We start from the raw sequence: 23674 nt of genomic DNA, 5'->3' as shown, positions 1-23674 counted from the left end.
TAGGAACACTTGTTTATATTAATTAGCCTCTTACAAATTGGTTTTATTATATGTCATTTCGACATTGTAAGTCAGAGATCCTATTAACAACCGTGAGTACCTAATTATATATCAAAATATATTTAGTTTATTCAGGTTTAAATATTTACCTTATGAGAGTGTTTTCTTGTGGAATTAATTACTTTCTAAATATTGAACATTTCGTCTATAACAAAAGCAGATTTTTCTTGACAATCCCATGGGGTTTGTTTATGTATGTTTTTTAAAATCTACAGTTTATTAGTCCTTTAATTGCCATTACCTTTTAAACACCCTTATTTTTATTTCTGAAAATAAACAGGAAACATAGGGAGAACATCACCTGGAATAAGAATGGCAAAATTTGGCCTTTGGGGATCAGCCCAAATCTGGCAGTCCGACATCCCCCAAGGGGTTCCGGATTGCGAGAGGGCACAGGCCAGGCTGAGGTACCCCACTGGTGTGGGCCTCTAATCCTATCTAAGAAAGAGGGAATATGCTTATTGACCCTCCTGCCATCGCGAAGAGGGTGGCACGCACAGCCAATAAGCAATGAATATGCTAATTGACTGTCACGCCCTCAAAGATGGAGACACCCACAGCCACAAGATGGCGGTGCCCAGTCCCCTCAGCCCCGCTGGGCCAGCAGGCGTGCGGCAAGGCCAGGCCCACCTCCAGGCAGGGCTGACCCGAGGCACAGTCAAGCCTCAGATGGCGGCTGCCCAGCTGCCCAGGGCTGCCTGAGGCTCAGGTAACCAGGGCCAGCCAAGGCTTACGCTGCCACCACTAGCAGCAGCAGAAGTGTGATGGGGGCGTCTCCTTCCCCTGATCTCTGGTGAGGGCTCCCGGGACTGTGAGAGGCGGCAGGCCGGGCTGACAGACCACACCCCCCTCCAGTGCATGAATTTTCACGCATCGGGCCTCTAGTATAAATATAAAGGCTGTAACAAGCCTTTACTGATTTATATAGTATGTGAGCTATAATCACATGGTCCTTAGTCTGTCATTTGTAGAATTAAATACTAGGGTCTTTTAAGGTCTTTATCCCCAAAGACCTTTGAACGTTTTAAATAATTCTTTAAATTTGTCTAAAGTGTTTATTTTATACTAGAGGCCCGGTGTATGAAATTCATGCACTCGGGAAGGGGGGGTCTTCAACCCAGCCTGCACCCTCTCGCAGTCTGTGAGCCCTCGGGGGATGTCTGAGTAACAGCTCAGGCCCGCTCCCTGTGGCAGTCAGACATCCTTAGCACTGCCCTGGAGGCAGGAGATGCACCCTCCACCACCACTGAGCTTGCCAGCCATGATTTGGCTTCTGGCTAAGCGGCACTCACCCTGTGGGGCCATACAATGACCACCAGCATTGAGCATCTGCCCCCTGGTGGTAAGTGTGTGTCATAGCGACTGATCGTTTTGTTTGTGTTTTTTTTTGCTGTTAGGTCAATTTGCATATTAGCCTTTTATTATGTAGGATGTCTCCATTGAGCTCTTGTTTGTTTCAGCTTTATAGTTATGAATTACTTTAATTTGGATTCCACTGCCTGCTATTCTTCTTGTCACCTCCTTTTATCTGGGGAAGATTTACCAAAGAGAATACCATGCTTTTGCTCAGTTTTCTTCTTCTCTCTTGTCAGTTATGATAAATGTATATGGACACATTATTTTATGTGGTAGATTGGTTAAAGAAACCTTATTTAGCCATGTATCTCACTAAAAATGTTAACACTTTTTTTTCCCTAAGTTCAGGACAATTCTGATTCACCTTTGAGTTTTGCACTGTGAGACTATAATTCTTTTTTACTTTGTGGTTTCGTTTGATTGATAATCATCTACAAACTAATACCTTAGGCTTCTTTATGCAGTGCTGCATTTTTATTTGCTATTACTGTTTGGTATATTTTAATTTCACTGTTTTACTTATACCAGTAGTGTTGTAACAGGATCTATCTGCCACTAAATTTATGTGGGACAGATTTAAAATATAGTAAGATTACACCCTAGCCGGTTTGGCTCAGTGGATAGAGCATCAGCCTGCGGACTGAAGGGTCCCAGGCTCAATTCTGGTCAAGGGCACATGCCCAAGTTGCAGGCTCGATCCCCAGTGTAGGGGTGTGCCGGATGCAGCTGATCAATGATTCTCTATCATCATTGATGTTTCTATCTCTCTCTCCCTCTCCCTTCCTCTCCTTAGTCAATAAAAATATATTTTAAAAAAAATAAAATATAGTAAGTCTAGGATATTGTAGGCCATTTCCTTTCATTTGGATTTTGTTCACATGGTTTGGTGCTAGCCTACTAGTAGTAGATCCAGCAGTGGGTAGAATTGTCCTTATTCCTTAGTCTTCTTGTTATCTCAACTAATATTTCCCTTTTTATGCATAGAGTTGTAGAGCTGGAAAATAAGAGATCATTAAGCTATTGATATTATTGCTTCTATTAAAATATTTTCCATGTGACTAATTCTGTTTCAATTAATTAAGCAAGAAAATCAGTAAGGTAGATATAGAAAATGCTTATAAGAAAGTAGAATTCTCCAAAAATGAACTAAAGAAATCTCAGATGGTATCTGACATATATCCCTTATGGTTTTAGGGGCTCTGGAAACCAGATCAATAAATTTTTATTGTGTACTTATTATTTATAAAGCAACACAGTGGATAAAAAGATATGCAAGACATAGTTAATATTTATGCTAAAAATAATGTGTGACTAACAAGTTGCTTGAATCCCCTAAGGTAAAAATAGAAGAAATAATCATACGTTTAGTTGCCAGATAATGTTTAAAAATAATAGATCAGAAACCAAATGGGGACATCTTATTTTAGAGTTTTCGATAAGGCTTTCAGAAGAAATAAGATTTGAGGTGGGCCTAGAAGAATTTCTGTGGGTAGAAAATAAATTAATTACCCATATTTCCAAAATTTAAAAGAAATCTTATCATTAGGCTAGAAATTTTGAGGAATATTCAGTGCATTTTATTCCCTAACTGGTTTTAAATACTAAGTGACAGAAATCTACTTTAACCAAAAATTATAGGTGTTCTAAGAATTATTGGTGAACAAGATTTATTCTCAAAATGATTCTTGGCTATGCAAGAGTCTTACAGTTATAAATATAGTTATTCCTATTTAATGTCCAATTTATCTAGCTTTATGTAAGAGTGATTAGTTATTGCAATAAACATAGAATTTTCCTTATGGGAAGAAATACTTGTCTAATTTAATTGGCAGTCCTTACTGAGGCTGGGTTTAACAATTTTTAGATTTTTTTGTACGTGTTTTTCTCTTTATTAAGTCAAAGGACACCTTTTTTAAAATATACTTTAACTTAAAACCTCAATATATAAAACTGATAAAATTTGTGGATCTAACTCTGATGCAGTACATAGTAACAGTGGCTACTCAGAAACGCTGTGGATAAAATTACCATTCAGGTGTCATCTGACTTAACATAACATTACAAATCTTAGACATACAAAATTTATTGTCAAGTGATCCTCTGTAGCCTGTTGTACTCTGGTCCTCCTCATTCCAAAACCTTGATGTTATTCATTGTAATTATTGTGGTTCTTTCTTTTAAATAAGTTCAGCACCTAATTGTTTTCACCATTTCTGCTGTCACTCTCACTTGATTTATTGCAGTAGCCTTCCATCATTCTTTCTACTTCTGCCCTTTCCCCCTTAGAGTCTATTCTGTGAAGCAAGTATTGACAAACTTTTTATGTAGAGTTCCAGCTATTCTGCCATTGTAGCCTGAAAACAGCCATAGACAATAAATAAATGAATAAATATGGCTGTGTTCTAATAAAATTTGATTTATAGATAGCAGACTGAGCTTGGACTGTGGGCCATAATTTCAAAATCCCTGCTCTGATGCATCCAGAGTGATCCTTTAAAAATGCAAGTCAGATCCTATCACTCTTCTGACTAAAATTCTCCAGTAGACCCATGTCACATGCAGTAAAAGCTCATCTTTTTTTCCTTCCTTACTCTCCAGGAAGATGTGGTTAATGAAGAGGAAAATGGACATTGAATAGTAGCTCTTACAGTACTTGTTGCACATAGTGTTCTGTGATACCCCATTATGACATTGCTTCTTATAGTGAACTTGCATTAACTCAGTAATAACTGTCTTCTTTTTTAAAAAACACAAGAGAATAAAATTTAGAATCCTATATATATAAACAAAGAACCAAACAGTTTTAATCAATTGTATGAAGTTTCTCTGCTTATAAATACTAGGTTTCAAAGTTCATTTTTTCTAAGTCTAGTGTAACAACATTCAGACCATGATGGCCACTTGTCGGTGAGCAGCAAAGTTTAAAAGGCCTAGTTTTATATTTATCACATATTTTATATTTAACATATTTTCTAAGTGATCCTTTCTAACCTGTTGTACTCTAGTCCTCCTCATCACTTAGAAAATTAGTTTTCTCAGAGGCCTACTTTTATATTTTTCCACAAAAATTTAAAAGTAAAGTAATTGGCTTAACAGCATTTTGTTTGGGAAAAATCCGAAGAAATTTTTTGTTGTTGTTAGAAGCTAATTGTGAGCCAAGAGTGAGAAATGCTATTTTAAAAAGGGAAGAGGAGTATTCTTGGGCTATAGAGAAGTATAATGCCCAGCCATGGAAACAATTAGACTTCTGTGTTTTACATGAGTTAGCCCATATGAGAATATCTTAGTTGTTATGAACACATTGTGACTAGGATTTAAAAAACAAACCATCAGGTATGCTTTGCTTTGCTACATGCAAAGTTTATAAAACTGATGGAACTTTGAGAGAAAGGGAGACTACACAGAGCTTATACTCTGATGTTTATGGGAATATCTTTTCACTTAGTTTTGTTGTGAATGTTGTCTGTAGGTTTTGGATTATCTAGTTTTTTGTGTTGTTTTTTTTGTATGTATGCACAGTGATTTGGCCACTATTGCCATCTTTCCAGAATAGCTTTTTAATACCTAAAAAATATACATTGTTATACAATGATTTCCTTTATTTGTTTAAATACCTTTATAGTTATTTTAAAACACAGATTATAACTGAATGCTTTTACGTAATACTACTTTAAATGTTCTAAACCTTAGAGATTGGCGGTAGGAGAACTAACTGAAAATGGATTGACATTAGAAGAATGGTTGCCTTCAACATGGATTACAGATACTCTTCCCCGAAGATGTCCATTTGTACCACAGATGGGGGATGAGGTACGTTTAAACTTTTAAAACATCCTTTATTTGTTTTTTCAAGTTACTTTAAACATTGTTATAACTCTAGAAACAGAACTCTGGAAGATTGCAGTTGTTTCTTAAAGTATCGCATTCTAGGTGTTTGTAGCTATGTTTGGAAAAAGTGAAGTCAGGAGAAAAGTGCTAATGATCATCTTTTTTGAGATTTCTATAAATATTGTAAATCAAAATAATTTTCAAAATGGAAATTTTGATGACATTTTAAAAACTACCATTTATTTTTAATAATAGAGTTTTGTTGCCAGTTTTCTTTTTAAAATTAAAATACATTAGTTTTTCATTTTAGACTTCAGTATTTTCTTTTAATTTCATTCATAAGTTTTATGTAAATGCTTACAATGTTCATAATTTGTCTCTTAGATCTTTAAAAAGTTCTATTATTTTAGAATAAGAAATATTTCATTTTTAAGAAAATGTGATTGGCCATCATTTGATTTTACACTTTGGACTATGAAATGAAAAATGTATGATCTTAAATCAAAGTTTCTCATTCAGGGATTCGTGTCTCCTTGCATAATGTTAAGAGATAGGATTATCTGGTGTCCAGTAGATGAACAGTAAGAAGTCAGGAATTAAAATGGCTTCTTTAGCAAAGCATACTAATTAGCTGTAGAAAGTGGCAGGTGGCAGTTGATAGTAGAAGAAGGAACTCAAAAACTTTATATTGCAAGAATAACTCTAATGAACAGTCTAAAATAATTCATGTAGAGATCCTATTTGTCAAAGAAGTTTTGAAGCGTACAGAACATTATCACGTTGTTGTAATTTAGTACAATGATAGATCCTAACAGATCCTGCCACATCAAGAAAATGCTTGATTATATTATATTTAACAAACTGTTTCAAGATGGTCAGAAAGTTCATAATTGTTTGTTGAATAATTTCCTATCAAAATGTCCAAGTTGTCTTTTTAGTTGTTGGTGCTTAAATAGGTAATTTCTCATTATTCAGCACCATTCATTCCTTCATATTAGATTTCAGACAACTGAATAATGATATTAATGGATAGAATGAAAGTATGTAGAATAATGAATGTCCGAAAATATTACTAAGAACTTAACATTTTTAAAAATTTTAATACCTTTTTTTTTAATAAGCTCTATTTTTTTATTAGTGGGAAGAATTTTTGGTATCCAATTACTGTGTTCAAGTATCAGTTCTACAGGATAGTAGTCAGGAGTTACTTAAATTTGACCTTTATAGCATAAGGATAAATGGATGTATTGCTGTTTTTATAAGGATAAAATATATGTGACAATACATTTTTCACTTTCAAGTTCTGCATATGTATAAACGACTGCTGCAAAAGTAAGGGAACAATAAACCTAATCATGATCCGTCATCATAGCTTTTTTATGCAACAAGATTAACTTATTTTGAATAAAAAAATAAAATGGTGAAATGAAAAACACTAAAAAATGACTACTCTTCTTAGTCTATAACAAAATTAATGTTATTTTGAACACTTCAGTTATGATTGACATTATAAAACACATGGCACAGAGGTTACACGACACATTAAGGATTTCTGCTGCAGACTCAGCTGCTTAAGAGCCAGGTGAATCACAGCACATGACACAGCCACCGAATGAACCCCATCCTCGAACTATTTGAAAATATTATTGAACTATATACAATAAATTGTGTTCATTTATTATCATTATTATTATTAAGTAGAGGATCGGTGCATGGATTCGTGCACCGTTTGGGTTCCTCGGCCTGGCCTGCGGGGATCACGCTGAAACCAGCTCTTCAACATCCCCTGAGGGGTCCCGGATTGCGAGAGGGCGGTTCTCAGGTGACACACCTCCTCTGGTTCCGGGTGTATCACCTGAGAACTATAGCTGCCAAGTCACTGCAGCTCAGCAGTTCCTGCGTTGATTGTCTTCCCCCGTGTGGTCATAGCTACTGGTCTAACAGTTGGATACTCACTTAGGCTTTCATATATATAGACTAGAGGCCCGGTGCATTAAATTCATGCACAGGTAGGGTCCCTAGGCCTGGCTGGTGATGAAGGCTGATGAGGTTCCATGCCTCCTCCTTACCTCGCTGTCTGCACACCACCACTGTACAGTTCCCCACCTCTTCCTTCCCTCGCTCCCTCAGCACCCTGCTGCCACTGCTGGTTGCCCACCATGTTCCGCACTGCTCCCTTGTGGTCAGCGCATGTCATAGCAAGCGATTGAACTCACAGTCGAGCTCTCAAGAAGACATTTTGCAAATTATCCTTTAATATATATAGGTATTTAGTCCAACAAAAAGAAACAAAAACTTGAGGAAAAGAAGGGGGAAAATAAAATATTAGAATAACTTTAAAGGACATTAAATTCTTGCATATTGAGTTAAAGGAAACACATTCAAGTTTTAAATTGTGACTTTATTTACTTCTCAGGTTTATTATTTCCGACAAGGACATGAAGCATATGTTGAAATGGCCCGGAAAAATAAAATTTATAGTATCAATCCCAAAAAACAACCATGGCATAAAATGGAACTACGGGTATGATATTCATTACTATTTAATTGCCCCAAATTACATATTTATGGAATATGGAGAAAATGATATTGTTAATAGTTTTACTATAAGAAACTGTATCATGAAGATACCTTTCTCAACTGAAGCAATCTGGGGAGTAGAGGGTGTTTAACGTTCTAAGAAACACAAGATTGACTAATTTTGTATACTCTGATAGTTTATAAACTGCGTACAAAATATAATTATAGTGAAAATTAGACAACACTAATGTCTAAGGTAAAAATTCATGTTTGTAAATTTGTTAAGTATTTCTAGATTTATCAGCAGTACTTCAGAATTACTAGTTCTAAACCTCTAAGTGTTGGAAAACTCTTATTTCATTCAAAGGTTTCATTCTAGTTTTTCTTTACTGTTTAAAATTTAAATATAAATCCTTGGGTTATGTCGGAGATCCATTCCTACGGCGCGACATAATGCAGTTTTCGCTGTAAGTGGGAACGCACCTACATACGCTCCTATGTCACTCACATGGAGCACATACACAGCAGTAATGTAGTGAAACAGTAAAAAAAAAATTTAAAAGAAAGATGATTCCTGGCGTTTACTTGTGGTAAATAAATAATAAAAAACATAAAGCACATAGGTTCATACGTCGAAATGACGGAACTTTTTTTTAATATAAATAAATGGGAGATGGCGATGTAACCACGAAATGACGTACGTCGAGTCCGATGTAACCTGAGGACTATCTGTATGTACCTCAATGAATTTACTTATGTACACACACACTAAAGGCCGGTGCATGACATTCGTGCACTGGAGGTTGTGGGGGTCCCTCAATCTGACCTGCACCCTCTCCAATCTGGAAGCCCTCAGAGGAGCCCTCTCCAATCCGCGAGTTTCTGTCTTTGCAATCATATGAGCGAATTGTCTGAGACCCCAACTCAGTTTGGTTTGTTGCTCAGAGAATAATAGATGCTTTTTTTTTTCTTTGCTTCATTGGTGGAGATTTCATGGAAGTTTTAGGATATCTTCCCTTTAATTTTTCCTAGACACTCTGATTTTACTTAAGTCTCTCACCTTTGCTTTCCCTCCATCCCCCGCTGCAACAGTAACTTGCTCCAGGCTCACTTTGCTCTAGTGCAGCAGTTCTCAACCTGTGGCTTGCGACCCCTTTGGGGGTCGAACGACCCTTTCACAGGGGTCGCCGAAGACCATCGGAAAACACATAGATAATTACATATTGTTTTTGTGATTCATCACTATGCTTTAATTATGTTCAATTTGTAACAATGAAAATACATCCTGCATATCAGATATTTATATTACAATTCATAACAGTAGCAAAATTACAGTTATGAAGTAGCAATGAAAATAATTTTATGGTTGGGGGTCACCACAACATGAGGAACTGTATTAAAGGGTCGCGGCATTAGGAAGGTTGAGAACCACTGCTCTAGTGTCTAGGACAGTGGTCGGCAAACTGCGGCTCACGAGCCACGTGTGGCTCTTTGGCCCCTTGAGTGTGGCTCTTCCACAAAATACCATGTGCGGGTGCGCACATACAGTGTAATTGAAACTTCGTGATCCATGTGCAGAAGTCGGTATTTTGTAGACGAGCCATACTCAAGGGGCCAAAGAGCCACATGTAGCTCGTGAGCCACAGTTTGCCGACCACTGGTCTAGGAGATCCGTCTGTCACCAGAACTACAATTCCCAACATTCCTGGTGCTCCCTGCGCTCTGGGCTTCCGCTTCTGGTCCTGGGGCTGCCACCAAAACTATTCCAGAATTCCTGGTGCTCCCTGCGATCTTGGTTTTACCCTTCCTACTTTGTCTCCGTCCCATGGCCTCCCACTCTGCCACGTCTTCCAAGCCACCAGCTCTCCCTCTCTGCTCTCTGTCTGGCGGCTTGGGTAGCCAATTTTCCCAAGCCGCTCCATTCTCTGCCGGCTCTCCCACTCTGCTCTTCGCCTTGCGCCTGTGTATGCAAATTAATCTGCCATCTTTGTTGGGTTAATTTGCAGGCTGGTGAGTGTAGCGGAGGGATGGTCAATTTACATGTTTCTTTTTTATTATATAGGATACACACACAGAGTAAATTACCTATATGAAGATTTAAATGAAGATGCTTTTTCAGTTATGTTTAGCAATTCATTTATCTTGTGATGATGGTTTCTTATTTCCTGTATCTTCCTCAGGAACAAGAACTGATGAAAATAGTTGGCATAAAGTATGAAGTGGGCTTGCCTACCCTTTGCTGCCTTAAACTTGCTTTTCTAGATCCAGATACTGGTAAACTGACTGGCGGATCATTTACCATGAAGTAAGGACTGTTGAAAAAGGCAATAGTTTCTTAGTATTGTAAATTGTTTATCAAGATTCAGTTAAATTTGAATGTCTCTTAGGTATTTTTAGGTATGTGACCTAATCAGTTTGTTTCTCTTTGTAATTAGATACCATGATATGCCTGACGTAATAGATTTTCTAGTCTTGAGACAACAATTTGATGACGCCAGATATAGGCGGTGGAATATAGGTAGGTAATTTTAGAAACCATAGATGTTTGTTTTTAATCTAATCATTTAATATTTTTCATTATTTAGGAAAAGATAACCACAGAAATTGTCTTGTCATTTCTGGGACTATTAATAGCAAGTACAATATTGTGTCACATACTTTTAAATATTTTTTTTTATGAATGAAATGCTTTTAATTTAGTTGATGCTGAAATTCTAAGCATTTGTTTCTCTTACATTTGTTAACTTATACGGTTCTTTATAGCTGTTCTTTAGCTGTTTTGTTTGTTAACTTAAATCTTTATTCAGAAATATTAATAATTCAAAATTGAAGCAAAAGATGTCTTCAAGGTTCAAAATGTTTAATAATAATTTAGACTGAGATTAAAGCTAAATTGACATTTTTTGTTCGTTTAACTGTTATGTAATTCTTAAACATTAATACTGTTATCAAAACTCAAAAGACATTTTAAAATCCTTAAAAGTTTCTAGGTATTTAAATGCATTAATTTATGTACAAATGGATGTGCTGTTCATTAAAGTATTTCTTTTAAAAATGTCGTGCAGGCCACTCTTTGTCATCTTGGAGTGAAATGTGAATTTATAGATAGCATAATGTGGTTTAAAAAGGCACATTAATTGATATATCATTCAATCTCTCCTCCAGTGCCATTGTCATGATTTGTTTTTTTTTTGTTTGGGCTTGGTGGACTTGGAAATGTATATGTGTTTTCTAAAAGGAAAAATTAGGAAAATTCAAGTTATCAAAATTACGGTCATGGGAGTTACCAAAAAAATTATGTATCATGTATCATTTCTCTGGAAGTTTTGAAAGGTGTATTCCATAAAATAAAGGAGTAAGCCAAGATAGAGAAAGATATGGAATCCCCCCTATCCCACAGGAAACAGGAAATTTTTTCAGAGCAGATAGGAATTCCCAAGTAATAGTCAACAAAAGTCTAAGGATAGCATCTAGCAAGCCTATAAAACAACCAGATCAGAAGATATTGTCTACCAAGAATGCAGTCTTCAGGGGAACAAAATGGAACTGATAAATTATCTAACATGTTTGACTTTGTGGGAAATTATATTGGAGAGTGTTTTTTAGTTTGAGCTGTTAGAGAATGTGGGAAGACAATCATAAGTGCAGAGAAAACTAACCATTTAAAAAAATGGAACAATTCTTACAACATACAAGAAAGTAAGTGTGTGCAACTTGACTTAGGAGCAAACAGTATTTACATAGTCATGATAAAGAAAAACAATATGGATTAAATAAAATACATATACCTTTTATATACAGTTGTATGGATAGAGGTCACTACTTAATGTCTAAAATTGGTGAATGGAGAAATAGATCTATATTCATTATTTAGAAATTTGTAAGTATCTCAAGTTGGAAGAGTTAAAAGTTTTCTTGGTTTTGGTTATAATTTTGTACATTTGAGTTTCAAAACTTATTTGCATGCGTTGGTTGATAAGGTACATTTTATTTTTTTATGAACATGCATCTGCCAATTAATTGCAGAACAAATATTCGTGCCCACAAATATATCAGAAATGAGCTGATAACAAACTAAGGAGATAAATATGGCGAGCATTAGAGAAATAAAAGAGATATTTCAAATGGATGTACATCAGAATTTTTTCACTTGGATCTTATAGCCACTACCACCACCAAATTTATAGATTAATATTTCTTCTAAAGTTAGTACTTCTTAGTCTTTTATTTCTGAAGATATAGTAGTACCAAATCCTTGTCCACGGGTATGTGTTTCAAGGCTCCCAGTGGATACCTAAGGCTGCAGATAGTACAGAACTTTATATATAGTATTTTTCTATGCATACATACTGTGATAAAGTCAAATTTATAAATTAGGCACAGTAAAGAGATTAACTACAATAAGTAATAAAATAGAATAATATAACAATATATTATAATAAAAGTGAATGTTCTCTCTCTCTCTCTGTGTGTGTGTGTGTGTGTGTGTGTGTGTGTGTGTGTGTGTGTGGGATGTCCTAAGATTGCTTCTTGCTACTCAGAATGGTGCACAATTTAAAACTTAAAATATTGTTCATTTTTGGAATTTTCTGTTTAATATTTTCAGTCTGTTGTTGACCACAGGTAACTAAAATTATGGAAAATGAAATTGCATGTTGGGGGGACAGGGCTATACTGTATATGTATCTGTATAACAACTGCTGTTTCAAATTATATTAATAGTAATTGCTCTAGCCTTCTTCAGAAATGTTTAATGCTTATTTTGACTAGTGGACTCTATTCCTTGTTTAACTTCATTGTTAGCACTGTAGTGTACCATTCATTTGGGTTAGGCATTCATTGTTCAGTTCTATCTCTTTAGAATAATGTCATCAGACTATGTAGGATCGTAAATAGTTACTAGGTGTACCGGTTAATAATGGGGATTTAACATCATAGATATTTTTACGCTTAAAAATGTGGAATTTCATGCCAAATAAAAGCATTTGTGGGAAGTTTTAATTCATAATTTTGAAGAAAAAGTTATTGTGTACTTCAAGAAGCTTATGGTGAACATGCTCCATCTCAAGGTACTTGTGAACGCTTTAAAAGCGATGATTTCAATGTGAAAGACAAAGAACCTCCAGGTCAACCGAAAAAGTTTGAAGACCAACAATTACAAGCATTACTGGATGAAGATGTGTGTCAAACTCAAAAACAACTTGCAGAAAGATTAAACGTTGCTCTGCAAACAATTTCCGATCATTTCCAAGCAATGGGAAAGATTTTGAAGGAAATCGTGCCACATCAACAACTGAACGAAAGACAACTGGAAAACCGAAAAGTCATCAGTAAAATGTTGCTTCAGTGGCACAAAAGGAAGTCCTTTTGCATCGAATTGTGACTGGAGATGAAAAGTGGATTTATTTTGAGAATCCCAAGTGCACAAAATCATGGGTTGATCCAGGTCAACCATCAACATCGACTGCGAGGCCAAATTGCTTCAGAAAGAAGACAATGCTCTGCATTTGGTGGGATCAGGAAGGTGTGGTGTATTATGAGCTTCTAAATCCAGATGAAACCGTTAATACTGGCCATTACTGACAACAAATAATCAATTTGAACCACGCTTTGATCATGAAATCACCAGAATGTGTCAGAAGACACAGCAAAGTAATTTTGCTCCATGATGACACACCATCACAAACTTAAAAACCAGTTAAAGACACGTTAAAAGATCTTGCCTGGGAAATATTAACCCACCCTCTATATTATCAGACCTTGCTGCCGGGGTCCAACCCCAGCAGGTCCAGGGGTTCCCAAAGGCGTAGACGGAGTCGGCGAAGAAGGAATGACACGGAGACAGCGTTCAGTTGATCAGCAGCCTAGCCAGGATCTCCAGCCAAGTTCTGGTCTCGATCTCCAGAGAGGTTCTGCTTAGGATCTCCAGCCAGGTTCTGTGTCCATGGTCTCTTGCTAGGTTCTCCAGCCAGGTTCTCCAGCCAGGTTCTGTAGCCATGTTCCCTCGCTAGGTTCTCCAGCCAGGTTCTGTCCAGGTTCTCCAGCCAGGTTCAGTCACCAGGTTCTAGTCAGGTTCTCTTGCCAATTTCTGTAGTCAGGTTCAGTCAAGGATCTTTTGCCATGTTCTCTCGCTAGGTTCTGTCTCTAGGTTCTGAGGCCAGTTTCTGTCCAGGATCTTTTGCCATGTTCTCTCCAGCGAAGTTCTTCTGTCCCTAGAGAACGTTCTGTGTAGGTTCTGTGCCAATCTCTGTCTTGTTACATCTGTATTTATACCAGTTGATTCAATCCTATCAATCGCTATTACAAAGGTTAGGGCGTTTCTTATCTCCATTCCAGGGAGTAAAGATTATGTAACTTAAGCATGATTGTTCATAGTTAAAGTGATTAATTACCCGCCTGGCACTTAGTTAAGAGATTTTATTCCCTCCCTAACTTCAGGGGAAAATCCCTACCTGGGGAAACAACCTTTCTCAGAGACCTTGGTTAAAACACATAGTGCCAAGAAGGTGAGCAAACATATTAAGAACAGTATGCCATATATGCCAGGTCCCTTGAAACAGCAAGCATGGACCGGCTCCCGGCACCTTGCTACTTCAGATTACCACTTGTTCCAATAGATGGCACATGCACTTTCTCAGCAGCACTTCAAAACGTATGAAGAAGTGGAAAATTGGGTCTTTGAATGGTTTACCTCAAAACAAGAAAAGTTCTATTGGGACATTATCCACAAATTACCTGAAAGGTGGGAAAATGTGTAGCTAGTGATGGACATTACTTTGAATAAAGCACTTTTGATGTTTCTCTTGAAATTATCGTGTTTTCTTTGATTACAAAATCTGCCATTAGTAACCGGTACACCTATATGAAACTCATCATTCATTATATTTACTGTAAGGTGGTGGTGTCAAGAATGCTGGTTATTATCCTTGGTCAGGTGGCTCAGTTGGTTGGAGCATTGTCCTGTACACCAAAAAAGGAAAAAAAGAGGTTGTGGGTTCGATTCCCTATCAGGGCACATACCTAAGTTGTGGGCTCGATCTTAGTCAGGGTGCCTATGGGAGGCAATCAGCCAATGTTTCTCTCTCCCTCTCTACAATAATAAAACAAAAAATATATCCTTGGTGAGGTTAAAAGAAAAAAATGCTGTTTATTAAATTATATAGTTTCTCGCTAAGCTTAGTATCACTCATGCATCTGAGGAACTATTAGAGACTCAAATATAATGATAGCTCATATTTCTGTCTTGACACTGGCTGTTAGAATGCTTGAATGTAAACTTGGATCCCAGTGTATACCCACTCAGAGACTATGTATAACTTAACAACATGTACTCTTGGCTCCAGCTTTTTTTTTTAAATCAATAAATTTCTTTTATCTCCTTTTTAAATTTTTAAATTTATATTTTAAATCCTTTCTGGTAAAAAATGAGAACAAACAAATACTAATTGATTTGTTCAAAGTCACGTGGGTAAGTTATTTGAACTCAACCTATGCTTTTCAGGAGAAAAGTCATTAAGTACTAAAGTAAAGTACCATGAAAGCCAGGGAAGGGGAAAATGTGTCAAAAAAGGAAGAGAGTAGTTTGTAGTTTTCATATGACATAGAGGAAAGCTGAGAAGATAACTTATTAGGTCAGTTTCCCTAATTTGCATTTGGGTAAGGAAGGAAAGGTAAAGAGTGAATTTGTTTTACAAAGATTAGTTGTTTTTGTTGCTTTTCCATTTGTTTTTTTATAGGAAAGGGAGTGTATGCATGAGTGTTATAGCTGGGGGTAATTGAGGTGAAGGAAGGTAGTTTGGATTTTTGTTTTTGGTTTTGTTATTTTTAGGCTGGACTCTTGAATGTTGGTTAGAGTAACCTAGCTATAGGAAATAAGAAATTAAAAGATAGAGTATAAGTATTTGTTGAGCAGAAATTATGAAACTATACATTTATTTGAATGAAGAATTTTGACATAGTCCTTACGAATTAAAAATTCTAGATTGTTAAAAATGCTTGAGGCAAGAGTGAATTTCTTCTTACCTAATAAAATGTAAGAAATGGTACTGGAAACTGGTAAGTCACACTTCAGGTGTGCTTATTAAATAACTTTTTTCCCAGTATTGCTGATTTATTTACTTATTTTGAAGTTTGTATGTCACTTTTTATATAACTTCTGAAATCATACAGGCAGTTTAAGTATCTCAAGGTTATACTTTTGGATAAAGGAGCAACGATAGCAGTTTTACATTTCAGAGTAATGAGATGGCTTTTATTCTTGTCCAGGTGACCGTTTCAGATCAGTCATAGATGATGCCTGGTGGTTTGGAACAATTGAAAGCCAGGAACCTCTTCAACATGAATACCCTGATAGTTTGTTTCAGTGCTATAATGTTTGGTAAGGAAGTGTTTATTGTAATTTAGTGCAGCCTGAGTTGCTTTGAATGTTTTCCCCATCTATCTATATAAAAGCCTAATATGCTAAGTGTCTGACGGTTCAACCAGTCACTATGGCGCGCACTGACCACCAGGGGGCAGATGCTCCGACCAGTAGATTAGCTTGCTGCTGGGTCCAGCTGATCCAGACTGAGTGAGAAGGGCCAGACACGCCCTGTAGCCCTCCCACAGTCCCGCCCCAACTGGCCAATCTCCTGAGGTCCCTCCCCAGCCTCTAAAATATTTCTTCTAATTAATTTCCTTTCAGTGTGCATGAATCCATGCACACCACGCCTCTAGTCTATCCATAAAGAGATAGAGATTCTTCTTTTAAACACTGAAGCAATTATTTTTATGACACGATTTTATTTTAAAAATTGAATAACAGTATTTAGGTTTCTTTAATAACAGTATTTTTTTTTTTTTTACTTTAAGCTGGGATAATGGTGATACAGAAAAGATGAGTCCTTGGGATATGGAACTTATACCTAATAATGGTAAGTGTATGTTAGGCTTTTCAGATATGTATTATGGAATTAATTTCTTAAATAAGATACCTGATTTGCTGATTTGCTGTTGCATAGGGTTGTATTGACCTGGACTTTAAAGGCATAGCAGTGAACAAGATATACATAATCTTTGCCCACTGGAATTTATAATCTAACAGGGAAGATTGAAGTTAATTAATTACAGCTAAATATGAAATGTTTTGCAAGTTATTATTCACTCCTAAAATGTTATCTTTGTAACTCTAGAATACTTAAGAGTATAACATAATATAAAAAGTTCAGGCTTTTGAGTGAGACAGCATAGACTCATATCCTAGCTCTACCATCTTCTGACTATTCCATATTGGCAAGTTCCTTAAAGTCTTCAAACCAGACTCTTAAGATTCAGCCTTTGAAATTATGTAAACTAATATCTTCCTTATGGGGCTTCTGTGAGGATTAAAAGACACCATTTGTCTAACAAACTTATTATAGAACCCTGACCCATGTAAGGGCTCATTGAGTAGGTAATTACAATTAACCTATCTGTATAATAGAGGAATATGCAAATTAGCCAGGATGCTGCAACATAACGACTGAACAGCAGGGACCTGAGGCTGCATGGCTCCTGGCAGGGCAAGGGACCTCAGGCCACGCCCCCCGCCCCTTGGGGTTTGACAGGGGGCCTCAGGCCGTGCCCCTTGCCTGGTGGGGCTTGATGGGAGACCTCAGGCTGTGCCCTCTGCCCCAGCGCTGGTTTGGGAGACTTCAGACCCCGCCCCGGCGCCAGGCCAGGAGACCTGAGGCTGTGTCCCCTGCCCGGAGGGGCTTGACGAGGGTGGGGCCGGCTGGGTCTGGGTCTCCCACAATGAGGTTGGGGCCGGCCAGGTCTGGGTCTCCTGCGTTTTCGAAGCACATGCAGGTGGTAGACGGGGACTTGACTCTAGGCGGCACGGCACGCCCCAGACTATGACAGGAGGGAGATTTTCATATACATGTTACTAATTTTCTTTCATTTCTTGACACTTCTATTATAGAGAAAGGGCAAATAACCATATTAAAATATTTCCTCTAATTAATTCTCTTTTAATGTGCACGAATTTTATGCACCAGGCCACCAGTAATAATATAATAACTGTCACCTTATATATGGCCTGACACATAGCCTTGGGATTTGGGAGTTAACCTTAGGCAGTGAGTATAACATTTTTCTGGAACTGAGAAAAGGCCAGTGTGGCTAAATACTTGAGATTGTATTTTCATTCTACCTCATTACCTATCTTTGTTTCAATTTAAGAAAAAAGCACACATTTTACTGTATATGCATAAAATGTTTAAAAGGATATATATTCTAGATTACTAATAAGGATCATTTATAAAGGCTAAGGATATGAGGACTTCCATAAATTATGCTTTGCATTATGCTATATTCAATTTTTTAAAATACTACTTTTACTATCAGATAAAAGATTTTTTTTAAAAAAAGGAAAAAAATATGACTTGTGAAATAGTAGAAATAATCATTTATGAATATTCACTAGTTATTGTATTCTAAGAAGTCAGAGAAAAAAATATAACTTAGAGAAAGTAAACCCAATATGATAAACCTTAGAAATGAGAAAATCATGCTAATATTGTCCAAGACTAGTTTTTCTTAGAAATTATCACTTGAAAAATTTAATACCAGTAGTGTATTTTCATCTCACTACTAGTCTAGAGCTGTTTAAAACTTTAAAATATTTTAATCAACTTGTGACCATGTTACATGGCTTATATTCTGATTTTGTTGTTCTTTGTGAAAGTTTAAATTCACATTGCACTATTATGAATATGAAAGAAATGAAGCTGCTAATTAGTGTTGTAATGCCTCAGGTGTTTATTGAAATAAATTGATGCCATTAAAATACTATTTGTTTCCTGCCTAAATATTTCTGTATGTGGAGGGGTACATTTTTGTTGTTTTTTATCTATTTGGATACACATACATATGTACCCATAGAGTTTAATTGCATTTTGTGAGGAGGAAAAATTTTGTACACAACTTTCTCTAATTTAGGTCTGGTTCAAAGAAAAAATTACTTGGGAGATTTAAAGACTTAGGTCATCATAAACCCCTAATAATTCTCTAAAAGATTCAGTTAAAAATTCTATTAAAGATTTAGGCATTCATTAAGGAAACCATCATTTAAGAGCAATAAGCATAAGAATTATCCATCAGTATTCATAATTTTCTCTGTTCCTACATTTTTGAAAATGTAAGCTTTATTTGAAGTATTCCAAAAAATCCCACTTTAGTTCAGTTTTACCTTATGTATATTTTATCAAAATAAATAAGTAGATTATATTATGAAATAATTGATAACTTTTAAATTTGCCTCATTTTATAGAAATACTTTCTACTTTACCTTAAATGACTAGAGGCCCGGTGCACAAAAATTTGTGCACTCGGGGGGCAGGTGGGTCCCTCAGCCCGGCCTGTGCCCTCTCGCAGTCTGGGACCCCTCGGGAGATAACGACCTGCTGGCTTAGGTCTGCTCCCGGGTGGCAGAGGGCAGGCCCAATCCCTAGGTGCAGCCCCTGGTCGGGCTCAGAACAGGGCCGATTGAGGATTTGGGGCGCCGCCCCCTGTCCTGCACAGAGTAGGGCGATCAGGAGGTTGTGATGCCACCCTCAGTCACACTCAGGGTAGGGCCGATTGGGGGGTTGGGGCACCACCCCCGTCACACTCAAGGCAGGGTCGATGGGGAGGTTGCGGCTCCACGCCCTGTCACGCACAGAGCAGGGCCAATCAGGGGGTTGGGGTGCTGCCCCCTGTCACTCACAGAGCAGGGCCCATCAGGGGGTTGGGGCGCCGCCCTCTATCACCCACAGAGCAGGGCCCATCAGGGGGTTGGGGCGCCGCACCCTGTCACACACACAGCCGCAGGGCAATCAGGTGGTTGGGGAACTCCCCCGTATCAGGCACAGAGCAGGGCTGATCAGGGGGTTGGGGTGCCTTCCCCTGTTACAAACAGAGCAGGGTGGATAGGGAGGTTGTGGCCCCGCCCCCTGTCACACACAGAGCCGCAGGGCGATCAAGGGGCTTGGCTGCTGCCCCCTGTCACGCTGATCCCGGTGCTGGGAGGCATATTACCCTTTTACTATATAGGATAGAGGCCTGGTGCATGGGTGAGTGCCGGCTGGTTTGCCCTGAAGGGTGTCCTGGATCAGGGTGGGGGTCCCCACTGGGGTGCCTGGCCAGCCTCGGTGAGGGGATGATGGCTATTTGCAGCTGGTCACATACCCTTCAGGTTGGGGGTCCCCACTGGGGTTCCTGGCCAGTCTGGGTGAGGAGCTGAGGGCTGTTTTCAGGCTGGCGCGTGACTGAAGCTCCCAACTGCTCGTTTTTTCCTTTTTATTCTGGGCCAGCTTTAGCTCTGAGGCTTGGCTCCAGCTCTTAGGCCTCCGCTGCTGAAAGTAGGTTTCTGGCCTTTGCTTACAATGTTGCGATTCCCGCGGACTAAAGCAGGTTTCTGGGGTTTTGTTTAGCTTCTATGTTTGTTACATAGTTTCTTAAACTGCAGGCTCAGAGGCCTGCATGGCAGGCGGGGAACGTTGGAGTCTTACGTCCCTAAAGCAAGCAAGCCTCATGTTAGTTTCAAGCTGCCTGGCTGTCGGCCGCCATCTTGGCTGGCAGTTAATTTGCATATCTCACTGATTAGCCAAAGGGAAGGGTAGCGGTCGTATGCCAATTACCATGTTTCTCTTTTATTAGATAGGATAATAAAGCAAATTGTGAGGTAAAAATTTGGAGAAGTAATTAAAAAGTTTTAAAAAATTATTTATTCCCTAGCTGGTTTGGCTCAGTGGATAGAGCATTGGCCTGCAGAGTGAAGGGTCCCGGGTTCGGTTTCGGTCAAGGGCATATGCCCAGGTTGTGGGCTTGATCCCCAGTAAGGGGCGTGCAGGAAGCAACCGATCAGTGATTTTCTCTCATAATTGATATTTCTATCTCTCTCCCTCTCCCTTCCTCTCTGAAATCAGTAAAAGTATACTTAAAAAATAAAAAATTATTTAAGTTTTATTGACCCTTAGAACATACTTTAATGAAAATAAAGAATATACTTATCAAATCATTATAAAAATTTACTTTAGTTTTATAACAATACCAATTCTATTTTTAAAGATAACCTAAATATTAGGAGATTACCACATATTTTCACTAAATTTGTATTTCTTTCTGTGTATTTTAGCTGTATTTCCTGAAGAACTAGGTACCAGTGTTCCTTTAACTGATGTCGAATGCAGATCATTGATCTATAAACCTCTTGATGGAGAATGGGGTTCCAATCCCAGGGATGAAGAATGTGAAAGAATTGTTGCAGGAATAAACCAATTGATGACACTAGGTAAATGATAATAGTAGCATATTAACATAGAAAAGCTGGAAGAACGCAAACAGAATAGTCTTTCATAATATTAAGTCAGTGGTTTTCAGACACTTTCACGTGGAAGTTTAAAAAATGAGATCTTACACAGGACTTAGATATCTAAAACAGTTATAAATGGGATTGATCCAGCTGAATTTAGAGTGAGAACCCCCAGAAATGCCAGGGGTATTTCTGAACAATCTGGTTCCTCCAGAACCCAATTTTAAAAACCCTCGACATATTCAGGCTGACATGATGTAGATTGGGAGAGAATGTCTGAAAGCTGAATTATAATTATTTGGATAGCTATGTTAGTTCCCTTAACTTTACAATGCATATACATAAGAGAATATTTGTAAGGGGATGGGAGAAGGACATATTAATTGCTTTGCCTCATAAAATAAAAACAATGACCACAAGTTATCTGGAGTAACTCTAAACTAGTATGGTGCTTTGTAGCAACCTCCTCTTTCAGTCTGGAATCAGTTTCAGAGTCTAGGGAGAAATTAACATGAATAAGAAGAGCTAAAGACACTGGAGACACATTGGATAATATTTTCATCTGAAGTGTTTTATAAAATGGCAACACTTCATAAAAATTGTCTCAAAATGATTTAAAATTACTATCTTAAGTAATTTTAGTAGTATTTTAGTAAAGATTTAAGTACATGATGTCATACGGTGTGTGCATGAGCAAAAAAAATGGAGCTGCTAATTAGTGTTATATGCCTAGATTTTATCAGTTTACTGTTGCCATTGGGTCAGTGACTTGGAGCCAAAGACTTCTGTATCTGTTTCCTCTTCTCTGCTTGCCTAATATTTCACAGAATTATGTTGCAAAGATTAGATAAGGTGATAAGTTTTGAGAAAATCAAAGGTTACAACATTTGAATGTAATGTATTATTATAATGTTACTGGTAAAATGTCAAGAACACAGATACAGGAATGCCAGGTTTTAATTAGAGAAATGTGTGTATCCTTAGTAGGTCAGATATATATTATTTGTCCTCTTTTCTAAGCAACCCATGAATAACAAATATCTCTAGAATTTTGCAGTGTAATTGTCTAAATAATAAAAAATGGGACTCTTAGGTTAGCTAAATTAATGTATTTCCTATGAAAAGACAGTGGCAGCCTAATGTTATGTGGATCAAACCTTAAGTTTTAATTCATGCAGAATTGTCCATGAAGTATTTTAAGCAATACAAATATAAATTTATAAACTTATTTGTCTTATTTATTTTAGATATTGCTTCAGCATTTGTGGCTCCTGTGGATCTGCAAGCCTATCCCATGTATTGCACTGTAGTGGCATATCCAACAGATTTAAGTACAATTAAACAAAGACTGGAAAACAGGTTTTACAGGTTAGAACTGTTTGCTACTACCAAAGGAAAGCTAAATGATTCTTTCCTCCATTTACTGATCTTCTATAGCACTGTTTCTCAAACATTGATGTACATAAAAATCATCTGGGATTTTGTTAAGGTTTACAGGTAGGACCTGAGATTCTACATTTCTAAAAAGTTTCCAGCAATGTTGCTGCTGGTGGTCTTAGAGTTGCTAATATGAGTTTCTGCTCACTGTCTTTATATTGTATTTTATAAAGCAAGCCGAAGTATTTCATTTTCTCCAAGATACTGCATTGAAATATTTGTTTGTTAATTGATTTTTCATAGAATAATATAAAAATTTGTCTTTTTTTTCTTATTTTGCTTCTATTCAGCTTATGAAGACTTATCCTGAATTTTCATTTTTCAGTTATAGGTTAGCTTGAAATATAACTAGGGGTTTTTTTTTTTAAAGACAATTTTAATTAATTTGCATCATCACCTTCCTGTTAATTATTTCAATAAATATTGAGTTCTAATCTCAGACAGGCTTTGTAGGTTTATTACCTAAAATACCTTGTCAAAAAGTGATTTAAGTCTATAGTTTTGACATAATGAAATCATATTTGTTTTCATTTTTCTTATATGACTTGCTAGACAGGCCAACAACATTTTAATTCAGATAATACTTCATTAAAATTTTCTCTTTCTGACCAGCTTTATATTACTTCAGTTCTTTACATTTTTATTTATTTAAATTAGGAAAGTTTTTATTCATATTTTTCTACATAAAATTAGTGCTTTCCATTCTTTTTATTACTTAAAGTATAACTCTAATTTGGTACTTTGTTTACCTGGCACTGAAAATGCCATTTGTTATTCCTTTCTGACAAAAGTAGATTTTCTCAATAAAACCATTACTGGCATTTGGGGCTGTCCTCTATCCTTTAAGTGCCAATAGCAGCCCCTAGTTGTAAAACTAAAAATGTCTCCAGACATTGCCAATGGCCAGAGTGGTGGCGGGGGAAAGGAGGGGGCCAGAATCACCCCTGATTAAGAACCACCAGAATAAAAGAAAATTAAGAAATTAGATTGCAGGTTCTGAAGACCTTTCTGATCTTGTTAGGTGTTTCTACTGTTGCTTCATTGATATTTATCAAAAGCATAGGAAATGATAATGTGCCTCTCAGCTATCTTACCTTTGTAGCACATTTCTTTAAATTTTTAACTCCACGTGTCAGAAGTTTAAGAGAATAAATGGAGAAG

At 37.1% G+C, this 23674-nt stretch overlaps 1 protein-coding gene across 1 annotated transcript in view; it reads left to right on the top strand.

Moving 5' to 3' along the window:
- PHIP (PHIP subunit of CUL4-Ring ligase complex) overlaps nt 1-23674 on the top strand; it is a 157415-nt gene that overhangs the window by 112914 nt on the left and 20827 nt on the right. The window contains exons 24-31 of the mRNA XM_081095074.1: nt 5107-5226; nt 7661-7768; nt 9945-10069; nt 10200-10282; nt 16030-16141; nt 16615-16676; nt 20900-21055; nt 22324-22444. Of these exons, the coding sequence (XP_080951200.1) occupies nt 5107-5226; nt 7661-7768; nt 9945-10069; nt 10200-10282; nt 16030-16141; nt 16615-16676; nt 20900-21055; nt 22324-22444 (887 nt within the window). The remainder of the gene's footprint in view (nt 1-5106; nt 5227-7660; nt 7769-9944; nt 10070-10199; nt 10283-16029; nt 16142-16614; nt 16677-20899; nt 21056-22323; nt 22445-23674) is intronic.

The sequence above is a fragment of the Myotis nattereri genome (assembly GCF_964212035.1).
Source record: "Myotis nattereri genome assembly, chromosome: 6".
NCBI lineage: Eukaryota > Metazoa > Chordata > Mammalia > Chiroptera > Vespertilionidae > Myotis > Myotis nattereri.
Note: the sequence above shows the minus strand (reverse complement) of the source record. Positions and strands in the feature narration are given on the sequence as shown.